Source organism: Oryx dammah, unplaced genomic scaffold (genome assembly GCF_014754425.2).
Source record: "Oryx dammah isolate SB20612 unplaced genomic scaffold, SCBI_Odam_1.1 HiC_scaffold_9, whole genome shotgun sequence".
NCBI classification, from domain to species: domain Eukaryota; kingdom Metazoa; phylum Chordata; class Mammalia; order Artiodactyla; family Bovidae; genus Oryx; species Oryx dammah.
The window spans coordinates 6194611-6210324 of NW_024070193.1; the positions used below are offsets into that span (position 1 = coordinate 6194611).

A 15714-nucleotide genomic window follows, 5' to 3' on the forward strand; every position below is an offset into this window, starting at 1 on the left:
CTGAAGAGCCTGGTGGGCTAAAGTCCATGGAGTCGCAAAGAGTCAGGCATGACTGAGCGCCTGAACAGCAACAACAACGTCTTTGAATTCTCTGAGCAGTGACTTGTCAGGGTAGGCAGGGGTGAAAGTGAGTTCTCAGAGCCAGGATGTGCAAGAGGAGGGGGCGTGGGATGGGATCGCCAGGTCTGAGATTCGAAAGCACTTCGGTCGTTCAGCAAAGCTGGGTCTTCTGCCCTCGACATGTCCTCTCCCACTGAAGGACGTTCGGCAGCAAATATTGCTTTACTGTTGTGCAATCTGTCACTGCCCGTGAGTAAGAATCACTTGTTCAGTTGATCTGAGCCATGTATAAAGGGCCACGGCCACTTCAGGCTGGTTTTTTAAGATATTTGTATATTTATTTTGTTTTTGTCTGCCCTGAGTCTTCATTGCTGCTTGCTTTTCTGGTTGCAGCGAGTGGGGGCTACTCTCTCCTTGTGGTGAGCTGACTTCTCACTGCGCTGGCTTCTCTTCTTGCAGAGCACAGGTTCTGGGTGTGTGGGTTCACCAGTTGAGACTTGAGGGCTCTAGGGTGCTGGCTCAGTGGCTGTGGTGCAGGGGTTTTAGTTGCTCCATGGCATGTGGAATCTTACTGGACCAGGGATCAAATCCATGTCCCCTGCATTACAAGGCAGATTCTTAACCACTGGACCACCGGGGAAGCTCCCAGGCTGGCTTTTGCATCCTAATTGCTGGACAGATCCAGAGCTCTGCATAGGTGGGGTGGGGAGTCGGGGTGGAGTAGGGATTAGAGGGCAGAGTTGAGAAACTTGCTGACTTTTGGTTGGCTGGGTCTGCTCTGGCCTAAGTGGCCCAGATGTCAGTCTATCATTACAACAAGGGCAGTAGGCAGTCCTTACTCTCCCAGGGAGATGTCATGTTTTACATGAAGCCTAATCATTTGCATTTATCTAAGCCAGTGTCGCACTATGTAAATATATGCCCTAAAATGCAATGTTCTTCCCCTGCCCACCACCACCGCCCCCGCAAAAAAACCCCAAAGTACACAAACGCATTTCACATTGCATTTGCAGGAAATGTGCGTGTGGATAAAGCAGGGACAATATCCTGTGCAGTGATGCAGTGTTCTGTCATCCTGCCCGGGACCGTATCCAAGAGGGTGTTTAGTGCAGTGTTTCTTAAAGTTCTTGTCCAGGTCAGAATAGTCAATGGTGTCATCTTAGGATGCACTGTCACTGTTGATAGGTGACGGCTGTCAGGGACACTGCAGGAAAGAATTGTGAGACCACATCAGGGTTTAACCAGAGTGTGCTGGGATCGATTAGCAATGCCTGCCATGGGCATAGGAAGGGAGGAGATGGTCTGCGTGCCATCTGTCTCTCCCGGTCATCTAGACCCCTTATCACAGTGCCGCCTGTGAACAGGCTCTGGAACCCATGAAGGCAGGGAGGGTCTACCCGAGGTGCTGTCTGCTCCATGGCCCCTGCCCTCCCCCCCAGGTCCCAGAAGCCATCCGCAAGTGCCAGCGAGCAGGCATCACTGTCCGCATGGTCACCGGGGACAACATCAACACAGCGCGGGCCATCGCCATCAAGTGTGGCATCATCCATCCCGGGGAGGACTTCCTGTGCCTTGAGGGCAAGGAGTTCAACCGAAGGATCCGCAACGAGAAAGGGGAGGTACGTGGCCCAGCGCAAAGGGTCCTCGGAGGGCTGGGCCCGGATGGGGGGCCAGGAGGCACGGGCGTGCATGATAGCCAGCCAGGATGCCGCTCAGAGCCCAGTGGTCTAGGCAAGTCCCCTCCCTTATCTAGGGCTCGGTTTCTCTCCTTGACTCCACTGACCTGCCCCTTCCCCATCCCTTTCCAGATTGAGCAGGAGCGGATCGATAAGATCTGGCCAAAGCTGCGGGTGCTGGCTCGCTCCTCGCCCACGGACAAGCATACCCTGGTCAAAGGTAAGACTTGGGTGGGCCCGGGCAGTGGTGAGGTCCAGGCACCAGGCCTCTAGGGCTTTCCTGTCCTAGCACCTTCAGCTTTTTCCAGGATGACAGAGGCTCCCACCTGGAACTCCTCATACCTGGGGACGCCCTAGGAGGCCTGTCAAGGGCCCCAGCGGCATGAGGAGGTGGTGGGCCTTTGCTCTAGGTCCCCCCTCCCATGGGCAGCAATGGGACTGAGGGCTGAGGAGCCCACCGACAGGCTGATTTGGGTGCTGTGTCTTGGTTAATGTTCGGTTTGAGTGACTGGATACAGACCCTGCTGTTCCCGTTTGATGCCATCTTAACCACTAGGTCTGACACTCAGCCCACTTCCTTTGCGTATGTTCCCAGTCTGGCCCCACACCTTGTGAGTCTGAGAGCCTTGGCTTGCCTGGTCTCTAAGGACACAGTACCATGTGTGTGACCAGGACCCCGGGCATGGGCTGCCCTGGGAACAGTGATCTGAGACATGAGGCCCAAAACCAGTGTCCTTCTTCCCTGACTCCTTCCAGGGGGAGGACACACCCCTCGCTGAGCCCATCTTGCTGGCCAGATGGGGGGCACTTTCAGAGTCACACAGGCCTGAGTTAAAACCCTGGCTCTGCCCCCTGTCCTGCTCTGTGGCCTTTGGCAAGCGTCCAGCCCTGGGACTCGATTTTTCCATCTGTTGAATGGCCATAAGGGGAAGTTTTCTGACTGGGGTCAGCCATAGGGCATCTTAGATTCGTCTTCTAAAGGTGCTGCCCAAAGACTCCAATGGAGGCAGACCTGGCCTTAGAAACACTGAGCCCCGAACTACAGGAGACCCCCCAACCCAGCTCCAATTTTATTCAATCATTTATTCATTCATTCACTCACTCTCTTGACAAATGTTTACTGAGTATCTACTGTGTGTCAGGCCCGTCTCTTGACCGACGTGGCCCTTCCCTCTTGGATTTCATGGCCAGGTCTCACCCAGTAGACATTGAATAGGTCATTTCGCTGCACAGAGGCCACAGCGGTGGAAGAGGAGGCTGCCCGGGGCCCCCTGCTGGCCTCTCACTCCACCTAGGGGTGCTATCAGATCACAGGCTGTGGGATGGGATCCAGGGGGCGGACCTGTGTTTCAGGCAGGACAGGGAACCACACTGTGGAAGCCCAGAGGAGAAGATCTCCAGGCGCTTTCAAGGGCTGGGAAGAAATTCATTGGCTGGCCCGGGGCCTCCAGTGAGAGAGGGAGACAAGAGGAAGGGGCTGGAGAAGGGAGTCCCAGCCTCAGATTGCATGGGGCCTTGAACGTGTGGCCGTGACCTGTACTGCTAGCCCAGGTGGTGAGCTGCAGGAGGGCCTTGATGGAGAAGCGGTGTTTTAGAAATCTCCCTCCCTGCTGCTGGGTGGAGAGTGGCCTGGAAATGGAGGGACTGCTGGGATGGTCCAGCTGTGAGAGGGGTTGCCAGGGTCGGGCTGGGGACAGTGCAGGTGTGCTGGGAGTGGGCAGGTCTGAGAGCTCTCTGGCGGGGGGACAGGCCTGGCCCGGATGGGGTGGAGGAAGAGGGGAGATGGGAGTCCAGGACTGCTCAGTTTGTTCCTGCCTGAGAGCCTGCTGCGAAGTTTACAGGGGGCAGCTGGGTGTCGGGAGTCGCACAAGAAGGGACACATTTGAGGGGAAACGGATGCACGTGGTTTAGGAGGCTGGGCTGGAGGCCCTCTGACATCCCAGTGGAGGTGTCCATGGAGTCAGGGCTCAGGAGAGAGGCCTGGCCCCGCTGAAGGCAAAGGTGGTGTCTCTATGCCCCATGGGGGTGGAACTAGAGGAGCCGCCGAACCCAGGGAACTCCCACCTGAGCGGCGGGCAGAGGCGACTTCTTTCCCTCGTCCTGCTCCTCTGTCCCTCACTCGCTCAGTGACGCGAGCCACATGTCGTCTGTTCACTGCTACTAGCTGAAGGTTTTATTAAGGATGAGTATCTAGAGAGTAGTCATTAGCAGATGGCAGAGCCCAGGCCTCCTCAGGTGTGACTGGCCCCCCGCCCCAAGCACAAGATGCTGGTGGAGCAGATGGGTGGCCCCCCGGCCAAACCTGGCTCCCCTGGAGAATAGAGAGGCCCCTGGGGTCAGGACAGGGAGGTGAGTTCAGCCAGGGTGGTCACTGCTGTGGCCATGGGCTGCAGAGAGCAAAGAGGACTCGGGAGAGGCAGCAGGCCCCGACGAGGGGGTGTTGGTTGCAGCCAGCACTGGGCTAAGGGGCCGCATGTCCCCTGCAGGTGCTGGGAGCTGGGATGAAGCTTGACGGAGTCAGGGGGGTGGCAGGGCAGGGGCCAGAGAGGAGGCTGTGCCAGCCTGGGCCCCCGCCCCCAGGAGGGTCCCAGGGCCCTGAGCACACGCCTGCCCCGCCCACAGGCATCATCGACAGCACGCACACGGAGCAGCGGCAGGTGGTGGCCGTGACAGGGGACGGCACCAACGACGGACCTGCGCTCAAGAAGGCCGACGTGGGCTTCGCCATGGTAGGAGCGCACGGGGGCTGGGACGGCAGCTGGCAGGAGCCCGCAGGCAGGGGCTAAGGGGGACGCGCGGACCACCGGCTTCCAGCGGGGGATACAGGAACCCCGGTGGTCACTGCAGCCACCCTCTGTCCACCCGACGCTCCCAGAGGTCTTGACGCTCAGCTTGGCCTCAGGAAGGGAGGAGAGAGCTTCCTGCAGCGATGGGTCTGGGGAAGGGAAGGGATAGAGTGGAAGGGCCCCCTTCCAGAAAGCAGAGGTTGGCCTCAAGGCTGGCTCTTGAAGAGTAGGGGTGATGTGTGTGTGTGTGTGTGTGTGTGTGTGTGTGTGCACATGCATGTACACGTGCGTGTCCAGTGTGGTGCCTGCCTTCCTGGGTCAGCTGGACTCTGTCACCGGGAGAGGCAGCCTCCTGCCTCCCCGTGGCCGAAGGCTGACCAGCCTCACTTGGGGAGGAGAGGGCAGGTGTTCCGAGGCCTGGCCTCTCCCAGCAACCACGTGGGCAGACACGCTCCCGTGTGGTCTGCAGCGCTGGGGATCCATGTGTCTGGGGGCGGCGGTCGGAGGGGAGGATGGTGCCACCAGCGCCGCACGCCTCTCGGCCGCCCCAGCCAGGCTCCGGTCCCCATCCCCACAGGGCATCGCAGGCACAGACGTGGCCAAGGAGGCCTCAGACATCATCCTGACGGACGACAACTTCAGCAGCATCGTCAAGGCTGTGATGTGGGGCCGCAACGTCTACGACAGCATCTCCAAGTTCCTGCAGTTCCAGCTGACTGTCAACGTGGTGGCCGTGATCGTGGCCTTCACGGGCGCCTGCATCACGCAGGTGGGTCCTCCAGGGGTGGGCGGGGTGGGGCAGCTGAAGCCCGGGGGAGGACGGGCACCACCCACAGGGGCTGTCCCAGATGGTCACAGCTCCACGCCGAGGGCCAGGAACCGCGTCACAGAGCCACCCACGTAGGCACCGGCCACACAGAGTGCAGGAAAGGAGGCTCAGAGAGGTGGCAGGACTAGCCCAAGGTCAGCCAGCCAGTGGCGAGACCGGCCCTTGTTCCAGGAGGCAGGAGAGGGACCCTCCAGGGCCCCTGGCCACGTAAAGGGGCAGAGAGAGGCCGGCACCAGACAGGCGGCCAGCTGGCCTCACGGAGCTGGTGCAGCCCTGGGAGCCCCAGCTCTGGCGTGGAGTGCATCAGAGGAGGCCCGGGTGCCTGGGTTCCTGGGCTGGGTGGACTTGGTCCCTGGGAGAGCAGGAGTTGGCCCTACCTTTACAGCCAGATCTCTAGCAGCCCCGGGTCCTGGGCCCCGTGGAGCTGACAGGCAGGGCCCAGCCCCTGCAGCCTTATTGTTTCCTCACCCACCTCCTGCGATGGGAACTGTGTTGACCCCTGTTTCACAGAGGCAGAAACTGAGGCTCAGAGGATGGGCCAGCCAGAGGCCTGCCATTGCTCCCGCAGCCTCCTGCCTCCTTGTGGCCAAGGGCTGACCAGCCTCGCTTGGGGAGGAGAGGGAAGGCCTCTCCCAGCAACCATGTGGGCAGACAAGCTCCTGCCCACAGGAGCCCCCAGAAGCCCAGAGGCTCTGGAGGACAGAGGGGCCCGTGGGGTACCAGCCCAGTTCAGTTCAGTTCAGTTCAGTTCAGTCACTCAGTCGTGTCCAACTCTTTGTGACCCCATGGACTGCAGCATGCCAGGCCTCCTTGTCCATCACCAACTCCTGGAGTTTACTCAAACTCATGTCCATCGAGTTGGTGATACTATCCAACCATCTCATCCTCTGTCGTCCCCTTCTTCTGCCTTCAATCTTTCCCAGCATCAGGGTCTTTTCTAATGAGTCAGTTCTTTGCATCAGGTGGCTAAAGTATTGGAATTTCAGCTTCAGCATCAGTCCTTCCAAAGAATATTCAGGACTGATTTCCTTTAGGATGGACTGGTTGGATCTCCTTGCAGTCCAAGGGACTCTCAAGAGTCTTCTCCAACACCACAGTTCAAAAGCATCAATTCTTCGGCGCTCAGCTTTCTTTATTGTCCAGCTCTCACATCCATACATGACTACTGGAAAACTGGAAAAACCATGGCTTTGACTAGAAAGACCTTTGGCAGCCCACTCCAGTACTCTTGCCTGGAGAATCCCATGGATGGAGGAGCCTGGTTGGCTGCAGTCCATGGGGTCGCTAAGAGTCGGACACTACTGAGTGACTTCACGTTCACTTTTCACTTTCATGCATTGGAGAAGGAAATGGCAACCCACTCCCGTATTCTTGCCGGGAGAATCCCAGGGACGGGGGAGCCTGGTGGGCTGCTGTCTATGGGGTAGCACAGATTCGGACACGACTGAAGCGACTTAGCAGCAGCAGCAGCACCTCTGTCCTGAAGAGCTGTGTAGCCCAGGGAATGCTGTTCCCTCTGTTGTATTCTGAGCCCTTGAGGACGCAAATGGCAGCTCCCAACACCCCAGCCCTGAGAGTGAGAGCCCTGGGTGGAGGGTGGCTGGAGAGGAGGTGGGGAGGGGGTGTCCCTTCTGCTCACCAGGCCCTTCTCTCCTGCTCTGTGGACAAGAGGCTCCCTCTAGTGATGGCTTAGGGAGGAACAGCCACTCAAGCCAAGTTTCTTGGAGACCAGCTGATGTCACACGGGGAAACTGAGGTGCAGAAGGGACTGTTTGCCTGAGGTCTTGGATTGAGTTGGTGGCAGGGCTGTGAAGGCCTTGGTGAGGATAGGGGGACCCTGACCCCATGGTGCATGTAATTAGAGGAGGCTGATGGGCAGGAAGTAGCTGAGGGGAATGGGGAGCATGGCTTAGCTGGGGCAGAGGTGGGAGGGGTGGCCTGGGGGAGGGGAGGTGATAAATATCTAGGAGGTGAATGAAGGTGTGAGGTGTAGGCGGTGGGGCCTCAGGAGCCACACTGAGAGGACCAGGGGGCAGGGAACAGCCCACCCCAGGCTGTTAGGTGTATAGGGCCTGTGACCTTCCTGGAGGAGGTGTCCCACGTGGGCGAGGCTGCAGCCACAGGGCCAGGTCTGGGTTGGAGGGATGGTGATGTGGGGAGAGGTAAGCAAATGCATCAGGGCAGCAGGGCTGAGCAATGGGCCACAGGGAACACAAATTTAAAAGGCAAGGGAAGAAGGAGCTGGAGAAGGAGGAGTCAGAGAGAAGGGTGCCCAGAGAGGGGTCAGGGTGCAGTCAGGTTCCTCGAGGCTCAGTGAGACGAGCCTGGAAAATTATGCCTCAGTCTGTGCCAAGAAAGCTGGTGCTGCCCTTGGGGAAAAGCATTTTGGGGGGTGTGGAGGTGTGAGGATAGGGTGGGGGACAAAGGGTGGGGTCTACACACCTTCAGGCAGCATAGACCACAGGATAGTACTGTGCACAGAAGTGTAGGAATATGTGATCCCAGACTCAGCCAAGGAGACACGTGGAAGGATCCACCCCAGAATGTGGATGGCAGGAAGCCCATAGTGGTGAGATCCTTGATGAGGTTTGCTTCCTCTGTTCCTTACTTGCCCAGAGTTTCTACCAGGAAAACTTTGTGTGTGTGTGTGTGTGTAGTTATTGAGACATACAGTACTTGCTTCAAGTAAAGGTAAAAGGTGAAGAGAAATTGGGTGGTGGTAAAGAGAAATGGTATGGACCTAACAGAAGCAGAAGATATTAAGAAGAGGTGGCAAGAATACACAGAAGAACTGTACAAAAAAGATCGTCATGACCCAAATAATCACGATGACATCCTGGAATGTGAAATCAAGTGGGCCTTAGAAACCATCACTATGAACAAAACTAGTGGAGGTGATGAAATTCCAGTTGAGCTATTTCAAATCCTGGAAGATGATGCTATGAAAGTGCTGCACTCAATATGCCAGCAAATTTGGAAAACTCAGCAGTGTCCACAGGACTGGAAAAAGTCAGTTTTCATTCCAATCCCAAAGAAAGGCAATGCCAAAGAATGCTCAAACTACCACACAACTGCACTCATCTCACACGCTAGTAAAGTAATGCTCAAAATTCTCCAAGCCAGGCTTCAGCAAACGTGAATCGTGAACTTCCAGCTGTTCAAGCTGGTTTTAGAAAAGGCAGGGGAACCAGAGATCAAATTGCCAACATCCGCTGGATCATGGAAAAAGCAAGAGAGTTCCAGAAAAACATCTATTTCTGCTTTATTGACTATGCCAAAGCCTTTGATTGTGTGGATCACAATAAACTGTGGAAAATTCTGAAAGAGATGGAAATACCAGACCACCTGACCTGCCTCCTAAGAAACCTACATGCAGGTCAGAAAGCAACAGTTAGAACTGGACATGGAACAACAGACTGGCTCCAAACAAGAAAAGGAGTATGTCAAGGCTGTATATTGTCACCCTGCTTATTTAACTTCTATGCAGAGTACATCATGAGAAACACTGGGCTGGAAGAAGCAGAAGCTGGAATCAAGATTGCCGGGAGAAATATGAATAACCTCAGATATGCAGGTGACACCATCCTTATGGCAGAAAGTGAAGAGGAACTAAAAAGCCTCTTGATGAAAGTGAAAGAGGAGAGTGAAAAAGTTGGCTTAAAGCTCAACATTCAGAAAATGAAGATCATGGCATCCGGTCCCATCACTTCATGGCAAATAGATGGGGAAACAGTGGAAACAGTGTCAGACTTTATTTTTTCGGGGTCCAAAATCACTGCAGATGGTGATTGCAGCCATGAAATTAAAAGACACTTACTCCTTGGAAGGAAAGTTATGACCAACCTAGAGAGCATATTCAAAAGCAGAGACATTACTTTGCCAACAAAGGTCCATGCAGTCAAGGCTATGGTTTTTCCAGTGGTCATGTATGGATGTGAGAGTTGGACTGTAAAGAAAGCTGAGCGCCAAAGAACTGATGCTTTTGAACTGTGGTGTTGGAGAAGACTCTTGAGAGTCCCTTGGACTGCAAGGAGATCCAACCAGTCCATTCTAAAGGAGATCAGCCTGGGTGTTCTTTGGAAGGAATGATGCTAAAGCTGAAACTCTAGTACTTTGGCCACCTCATGCGAAGAGTTGACTCATTGGAAAAGACTCTGATGCTGGGAGGGGTTGAGGGCAGGAGGAGAAGGGGGCGACAGAGGATGAGATGGCTGGATGGCATCACCGACTCAATGGATGTGAGTTTGGGTGAACTCTGGGAGTTGGTGATGGACAGGGAGGCCTGGCGTGCTGCGATTCATGGGGTCAGAAAGAGTCAGACATGACTGATCGACTGAACTGAACTGAACTGAAAGAGAAATTGGATGGTAGTGAAAAGGGGACAGGGTGCCAGGCATTGTTTGTGAGACAGAAGCAGCCCGAGTCATTGACTCACTGCTGGTTGAGGGGAAAGAGGCAGCAGGCAGCAGGGGAGCCAGGGTCTGGGTGGAAGATGCTTGTGGGCGCTCTTGACCTGAGCCTGGACGAGAGACATGGCCAAGGGGGGCTGGAGGGCAGGAGTGCAGATGGCGGGGGTGTGGCTATATTGACAAAGCACAGGGTGTGGAAGTGGTGGCCAGGATGCCTGGGCTTGATTCTTCTCCCTGGGGGAGAAGACAGCGCTGAGCTGGGTAGGGCTGGGTGGTTCTCCACAGAAGCCTCGCAAACCTACTCCGGACCCACTCTGGAACCCTGGGGTGGGCTGGCCAGCCAAGTGAGACACACTGGCAGAGCTGGCCTCAAGGGAAGCTGTTTACAACCTGGCAAGCCAGGCACATCAGGGCAGTGGGTGGCCAACCTCCCATGATAAATTAGGAGGTATTCATCACTACCGTCTCACCCATGGCCCCCAGGACTCCCCCCTGAAGGCTGTGCAAATGCTCTGGGTGAACCTCATCATGGACACGTTTGCCTCCCTGGCGCTGGCCACTGAGCCGCCCACCGAGACCCTGCTCCTGAGGAAGCCGTATGGCCGCAACAAGCCCCTCATCTCTCGGACCATGATGAAGAACATCCTGGGCCATGCCGTCTACCAGCTCACCCTCATCTTCACCCTGCTCTTCGTCGGTGAGTCCCCTGCCTTGCCCACCCAGGACTCCATGGCCCAGACCCGGCCGCTCTGGACTCCCAGTCACCCGCCTGTTTGTTGAGGAGGTAATGGGGGCCCAGAGAGGTGAAGTTAGTGGCTTGGGGTCACACAGCAAATTTTGGGTAGAGCCAGGCCCTGGCCCAGGTCTGACAACCCCAAAGACTGGGCTTTTTCCTCTGATGCCAGCTCTGGACACTGTGTATACACTGTGCAAGGCAGGGCTTCATGCCAGCCCCCCAGGAGCCTGAGACACCAGAGGGAGTGCCCGGCCCCTGCTCTCATCTCTCCCACACTTGACCTTGCCCCATAGAAGGCTCCTCACCAAGGCGTCCTGGAGAAGAGCCACATACCTGCCTACAAGCCAGCTGTTTTCTTGGGCACCTGTGCCACCACCCCCATGACAAAGAGGCACCAGGGACAGAGAGGGGAGGTGATTTGCCCGAGGACATGCAGCCAGCCTGAGGGGGCACCTGGGCTGAGAAGAGACCTGGCTGGAGCTCAGATTGGCCTGGCTTCCAAGGGGTTCCGACCCCTGGCACCTGGAGGTGCCCAGAGGCAGGCAGACGGTGGCCCAGAGTCACACAACAAACTGGGGCCAGTGGGATTCCCCAGATCCCTGAGCTGGGCTTTCAATGCCAGCGAGCCTGGACGGGGTTGGGGCATGAGCCCATTTCTCAAAGGGCAGTTCTTGTATGTTGTGCTGGCAGGATAGTTGTAAAGATGATCGTGAGAAGCCTTAGAGGATGTTCGGGAATGCAGAGCTAGGAGAGACTCACAGAGAAAGCTGTCGGTTGGGGAAGAAAGGAGGAGAAGGCCCCTGGTTTACTCGCTGGCTTCCCCACTTGAGCATTTGCTCTGGGTGCTTCTGGATTCAGCTAGACTCTCACCGACAGAAAACCCCACAAGCCCTCCCAGCACCAGCTTGTGCAGCTTTGCAAAAGCACACAGGATGGCATGAGGCATGCCATGGGTGGTATCCGCAGAGCAGCGGGGAGCTGTGTTGCCCCCACCGCATGACAGCCCCCGTGGTGTCATTCTTTGAGCCCTCTCAAAGAATGAGGCCACCTGGGTGGGTCTGGAGCCAGCCTGGCCTGGAAGGCTCAGCATCCATATAGGAACTGGTCTCACTTGTAACAGCCCTTTGAGCTCCCAGAGGTGTCCACAAGCACATGCTCAGTTACAGGCAGCCACACTTTGGGGGGAACCCAAAGCTACGGCTTCCGTGGTGGCTCAGACAGTAGAGAATCTGCCTGAAATGCAGGAGATCTGGGTTCAATCCCACGGTCAAGAAGATCCCCTGGAAAAGGGAATGGCTCCCCTCTCCGGTATTCTTGCCTGGAGAATTCCAAGGACAGAGGAGCCTGGCGGGCTATAGTCCATGGAGTCTCAGAGAGTCAGACACAGCTGAGTGAGAAACAGCACAAGCGCAGAAAGCCAAGGCCTCCCGCCAAATGTTCCGAGGCCACTCCCTGTCCTCCCAGTCCAGAGGAGTTTGCCAACCAGGGGCTGCTTTTTAAAAGTCCTGTTGCCTGGAGGCACAGCTGGCCTCCCGCCCTTATCAGATTTCCTCAAAAAAGTGGAAGAAAGTTCACCCAAGGCACTTGGCCCCTAAAGAAAGGGTACTGTTACCCCTTCTCGTACACCCCGTGGCACAGGCCCACCTAGCCCCCCAGTGTCCAGAGAGTGCCTCCCGCATCTGGGTGACCCTCCTGGCTGCTCAGAAGAGGCCCCCACACAGGGCCAGGCACCCCCCCAGTCCCGCCCTCTCTCGGCTTGGCAGGTGAGAAGGTGTTCCAGATCGACAGCGGGAGGAACGCGCCGCTGCACTCGCCGCCCTCCGAGCACTACACCATCATCTTCAACACCTTCGTCATGATGCAGCTTTTCAACGAGATCAACGCCCGCAAGATCCACGGCGAGCGCAACGTCTTCGACGGCATCTTCCGGAACCCCATCTTCTGCACCATCGTGCTGGGCACCTTTGCCATCCAGGTACCAGGCCCCCACGCTGGCCTGGCTGGCGGGGGGCAGCAGCGGGCAGCCGGAGCCCCTCGGCAATGCCGTGGGAGTCCAGACCTCTGAGCTGGCCCCTGATGGCCTTTCTGTCTCTCTCTCCCCCGTTTCCTCTCCAGATAGTGATCGTGCAGTTTGGGGGGAAGCCCTTCAGCTGCTCCCCACTGCAGCTGGACCAGTGGATGTGGTGCATTTTCATCGGGTTAGGAGAGCTTGTCTGGGGCCAGGTGAGTACTGCCGGTGGGCAGCGCAGGAGGGGCCTCTCGGCACGGACGCCCCAGAGAGAGCACTGGCTGGGAGAACCCAGGATCCTCACCCATAGGTCCTGGCTCCTGCAAGGACTAGCTCGCTGGCCCCCGTTTCTGGGGGCTGGAGCAATGGGGGTTGACCCTGGTCTCACATGATGGTCATGTGGGTATCGCCACTGTGATTTTTGCTTCCATCTGTATACCGCCGAGGGGCTTCCCAGGTGGTGCTGGTGGCAAAGAACACACCTGCCAATGCAGATAGATGCCAGAGACGAGGGTTCACTCCCTGGGTCGGGAAGGTCTCCTGGAGGAGGGCATGGCAGCCCATCCTAGTATTCTTGCCAAGAGAATCCCATGGACAGAGAAACCAGGCCAGTGGGCTACATACAGTCCATGGGGTCTCAAAGAGTCACACACGACTGAAGCGGCTGAGCACACACACATGCTCACACATACCACTGATCCTGTTATTTGATATTTTCTTTTAATCCTGTCTGAAATTTATTTCAAAAGGCAACTTATATTACTAATATGATTGGAAAATAAGTATTATTTGTCATAAACAGAAGCTGACACACAAAAAAAGTAACAAGACCACTGTTATTAAAGTCTAACTAGATGTCATGGCCAGCCAAGGCTCAGAGCCTGAGGCGGCCAGTTGTAAAGGGTGTCACAGGGGTTGTGACGCCCAGCAGAAGCTCCTGCAGAGAGCTCCAAGGGAATGTAAGAGGGGTGATCTCTGCTGCATCGTGGCACCGTGCCTGCAGCCATCCGTGACCCTCCCAGGCTCTGGGGAACCCTGGGCTGGATCCTCTCCAGAACGTTCCCCCACTAAGCCACACGCACACACGCACCATCACGAACTCACAGCTTGCAGCTCAGAGGACATGGTGTCTGGAGCTGGATCTAGGCAGAAGGCCCCAGCAGACCTAAGACATTGGTCTTGCCTTCAAGCTGTTTCCAGGCTAAAGTGGGAAACTCCAGTGACAGAACTTAACTAGAAGGTTAATTTCTAACAAGGAACTTTAGTTTCACTCAAAATAACCTTCTTTAAACTTCAGAGTATCTTTGGAGAGTTGATAAACTAGATTTGACTTAGCAAGCCCATTCCCGGGGCACCCTTGAGCCTGGACATCTTTGTCTCATGGGGGCCTGCTCCCTCAGGGAGTCCTTGCGTCTGGATGAGCTGGTTCCTGACCCCTAAGGACAATGCCACCTCAGACTCCCAGGGAACCCCTGAGAGTGTCCAGGCCAGCCCCTCTCTGTCCCTAGAGAAGATGTAAGGGGGCTCTGACCCCAGCCACCTCAGTTACCCCATAGGGCCTGCCACTCAGGCCTCAGCCCTATGGACAAGCCCTTTGGAGAAAGAATAAGAAGGAAGACATAGCCCCCTCCCATATTGCCTTCCCTTCCAGGAGGGCAGACATTCCAAGAGTCTCCCAGCATTGACTGCCCCCAGGCACCTAAGCTCCAAGCCCCTGTTGCCCAGGGTTGGGCACCCCAGGGACCTCAGGAAGAATAAGCCAGTGACTTAGACACACCATCTCCAACTCTGAGAACTGCCCCCCAGCTTTCCAGAAGGGAAAGCTAGAGCTCAGAGGGGTCACATGACTTGCCCAAGGTTGCGTGACCAGTGAAGTCTGGGGTAGTCAAAGGCACTTGTGTATCCAGCTCCCAAGATTTCCCACCGCGTCCTGCTGACTCTGGATGAGCAAGGGAATTAGAAAGAAATCTAAAGATTGGGTTGGGGAAGTAGGGAGGTGAGTTGAGGGTATCTAGGTGAGTGAGTGACAGGAGCCGGCCCCCTCCGCTGCTGCTGATGCTATTGGCTGGGCCCCTCTGCAGGTCATCGCCACCATCCCAACCAGCAGGCTCAAGTTCCTCAAGGAGGCGGGCAGGCTCACGCAGAAGGAGGAGATCCCCGAGGAGGAGCTCAACGAGGACGTGGAGGAGATAGACCACGCCGAGCGCGAGCTGCGGAGGGGCCAGATCCTGTGGTTCCGAGGTCTGAACCGGATCCAGACACAGGTATGGGCGGCTCCCGGGGCCGGGTGGGCAGTGATGGAGATGAGGGGCGGGCCCAGACCCCACCCCCTGATCAGCCTGGGGTACCCACGCTCCCTGCGTGCACTCTCCCTGGCTGTCGGAGGGAATGTCCCACCTCCCGCGTCCACTGGGCGAGGGAGTCACACCAGGGTCACGCCCACAGTGGACTTTGGGGGGAGGGGTGGCTCTGAGGGCCGATGAGTGGGGGCTCCCTTCAGGGCTGTTGGGGGGCGGTGGATCAGGGCTGCCAGGCGGCCACCAGGAGGCCACGATGGCGGCTTGAGGCCAGGGTAGGCCCCAGATTCTCCCGGCCAGAGGGTCAGCCCTGAGGCCCGGCTCTTCTGCACATGCACGCACAGCTTCCTCCTGGGGTTGGGTGGGGGGTGCTTCAGGCACTTCCCCAGCCCCCACTGGGGCATTGAGTCAGTTTGGGGGAACAAAGTTCGGTTTTAAAACACAGACTGTGGAACCAGTCTGTTGTTTCATGTCCAGATAAAAAAAATAAATAAAATAAAACACAGACTGCAAGGACACAGACGCAGAGCACTGCGTGGGATGTGTGTCCAGCCGAGAGCAGATTTCTTCCCCAGAACAGCGCCTGCCACCAGGCGACACACGCCAAGAAGGTGCGGCCCCCACACTCACAGCATCGCTCTCCCTGGGTCAGCGTTACAAGGTGCTTTCACAGCCCTGCACTGCGAAGAACAAAGAGACCCAGAGACCAAGAGTGGGGCAGTCAGTCTCCTGCCTAGCCAGCCTGGGAAGGTCATGGCGCCCCACCCCACCCCCGCACCCTCTGGGAAGCGTGTCAGGGGCCCCCAGCCTCCGACGCGCAGCCCCACGTGGCCAACCACTGCATTTCTACCCATTCGCAACACAAACAGGTCACCTGGGCTGCCTCACCCTGCACAGGGCGCTGTCCCAAACA

The 15714-nt window shown here is 56.8% G+C and overlaps 1 protein-coding gene across 4 annotated transcripts in view; it reads left to right on the forward strand.

Moving 5' to 3' along the window:
• ATP2B2 (ATPase plasma membrane Ca2+ transporting 2) overlaps positions 1–15714 on the forward strand; it is a 196087-nt gene that overhangs the window by 167317 nt on the left and 13056 nt on the right. For all 4 annotated transcript variants that reach the window (XM_040246768.1, XM_040246765.1, XM_040246767.1 and 1 more), the window contains 8 exons: positions 1500–1679; positions 1869–1956; positions 4359–4465; positions 5100–5291; positions 10244–10457; positions 12260–12471; positions 12612–12719; positions 14586–14768. In XM_040246768.1, coding sequence (XP_040102702.1) covers positions 1500–1679; positions 1869–1956; positions 4359–4465; positions 5100–5291; positions 10244–10457; positions 12260–12471; positions 12612–12719; positions 14586–14768 — 1284 coding nt within the window. The remainder of the gene's footprint in view (positions 1–1499; positions 1680–1868; positions 1957–4358; positions 4466–5099; positions 5292–10243; positions 10458–12259; positions 12472–12611; positions 12720–14585; positions 14769–15714) is intronic.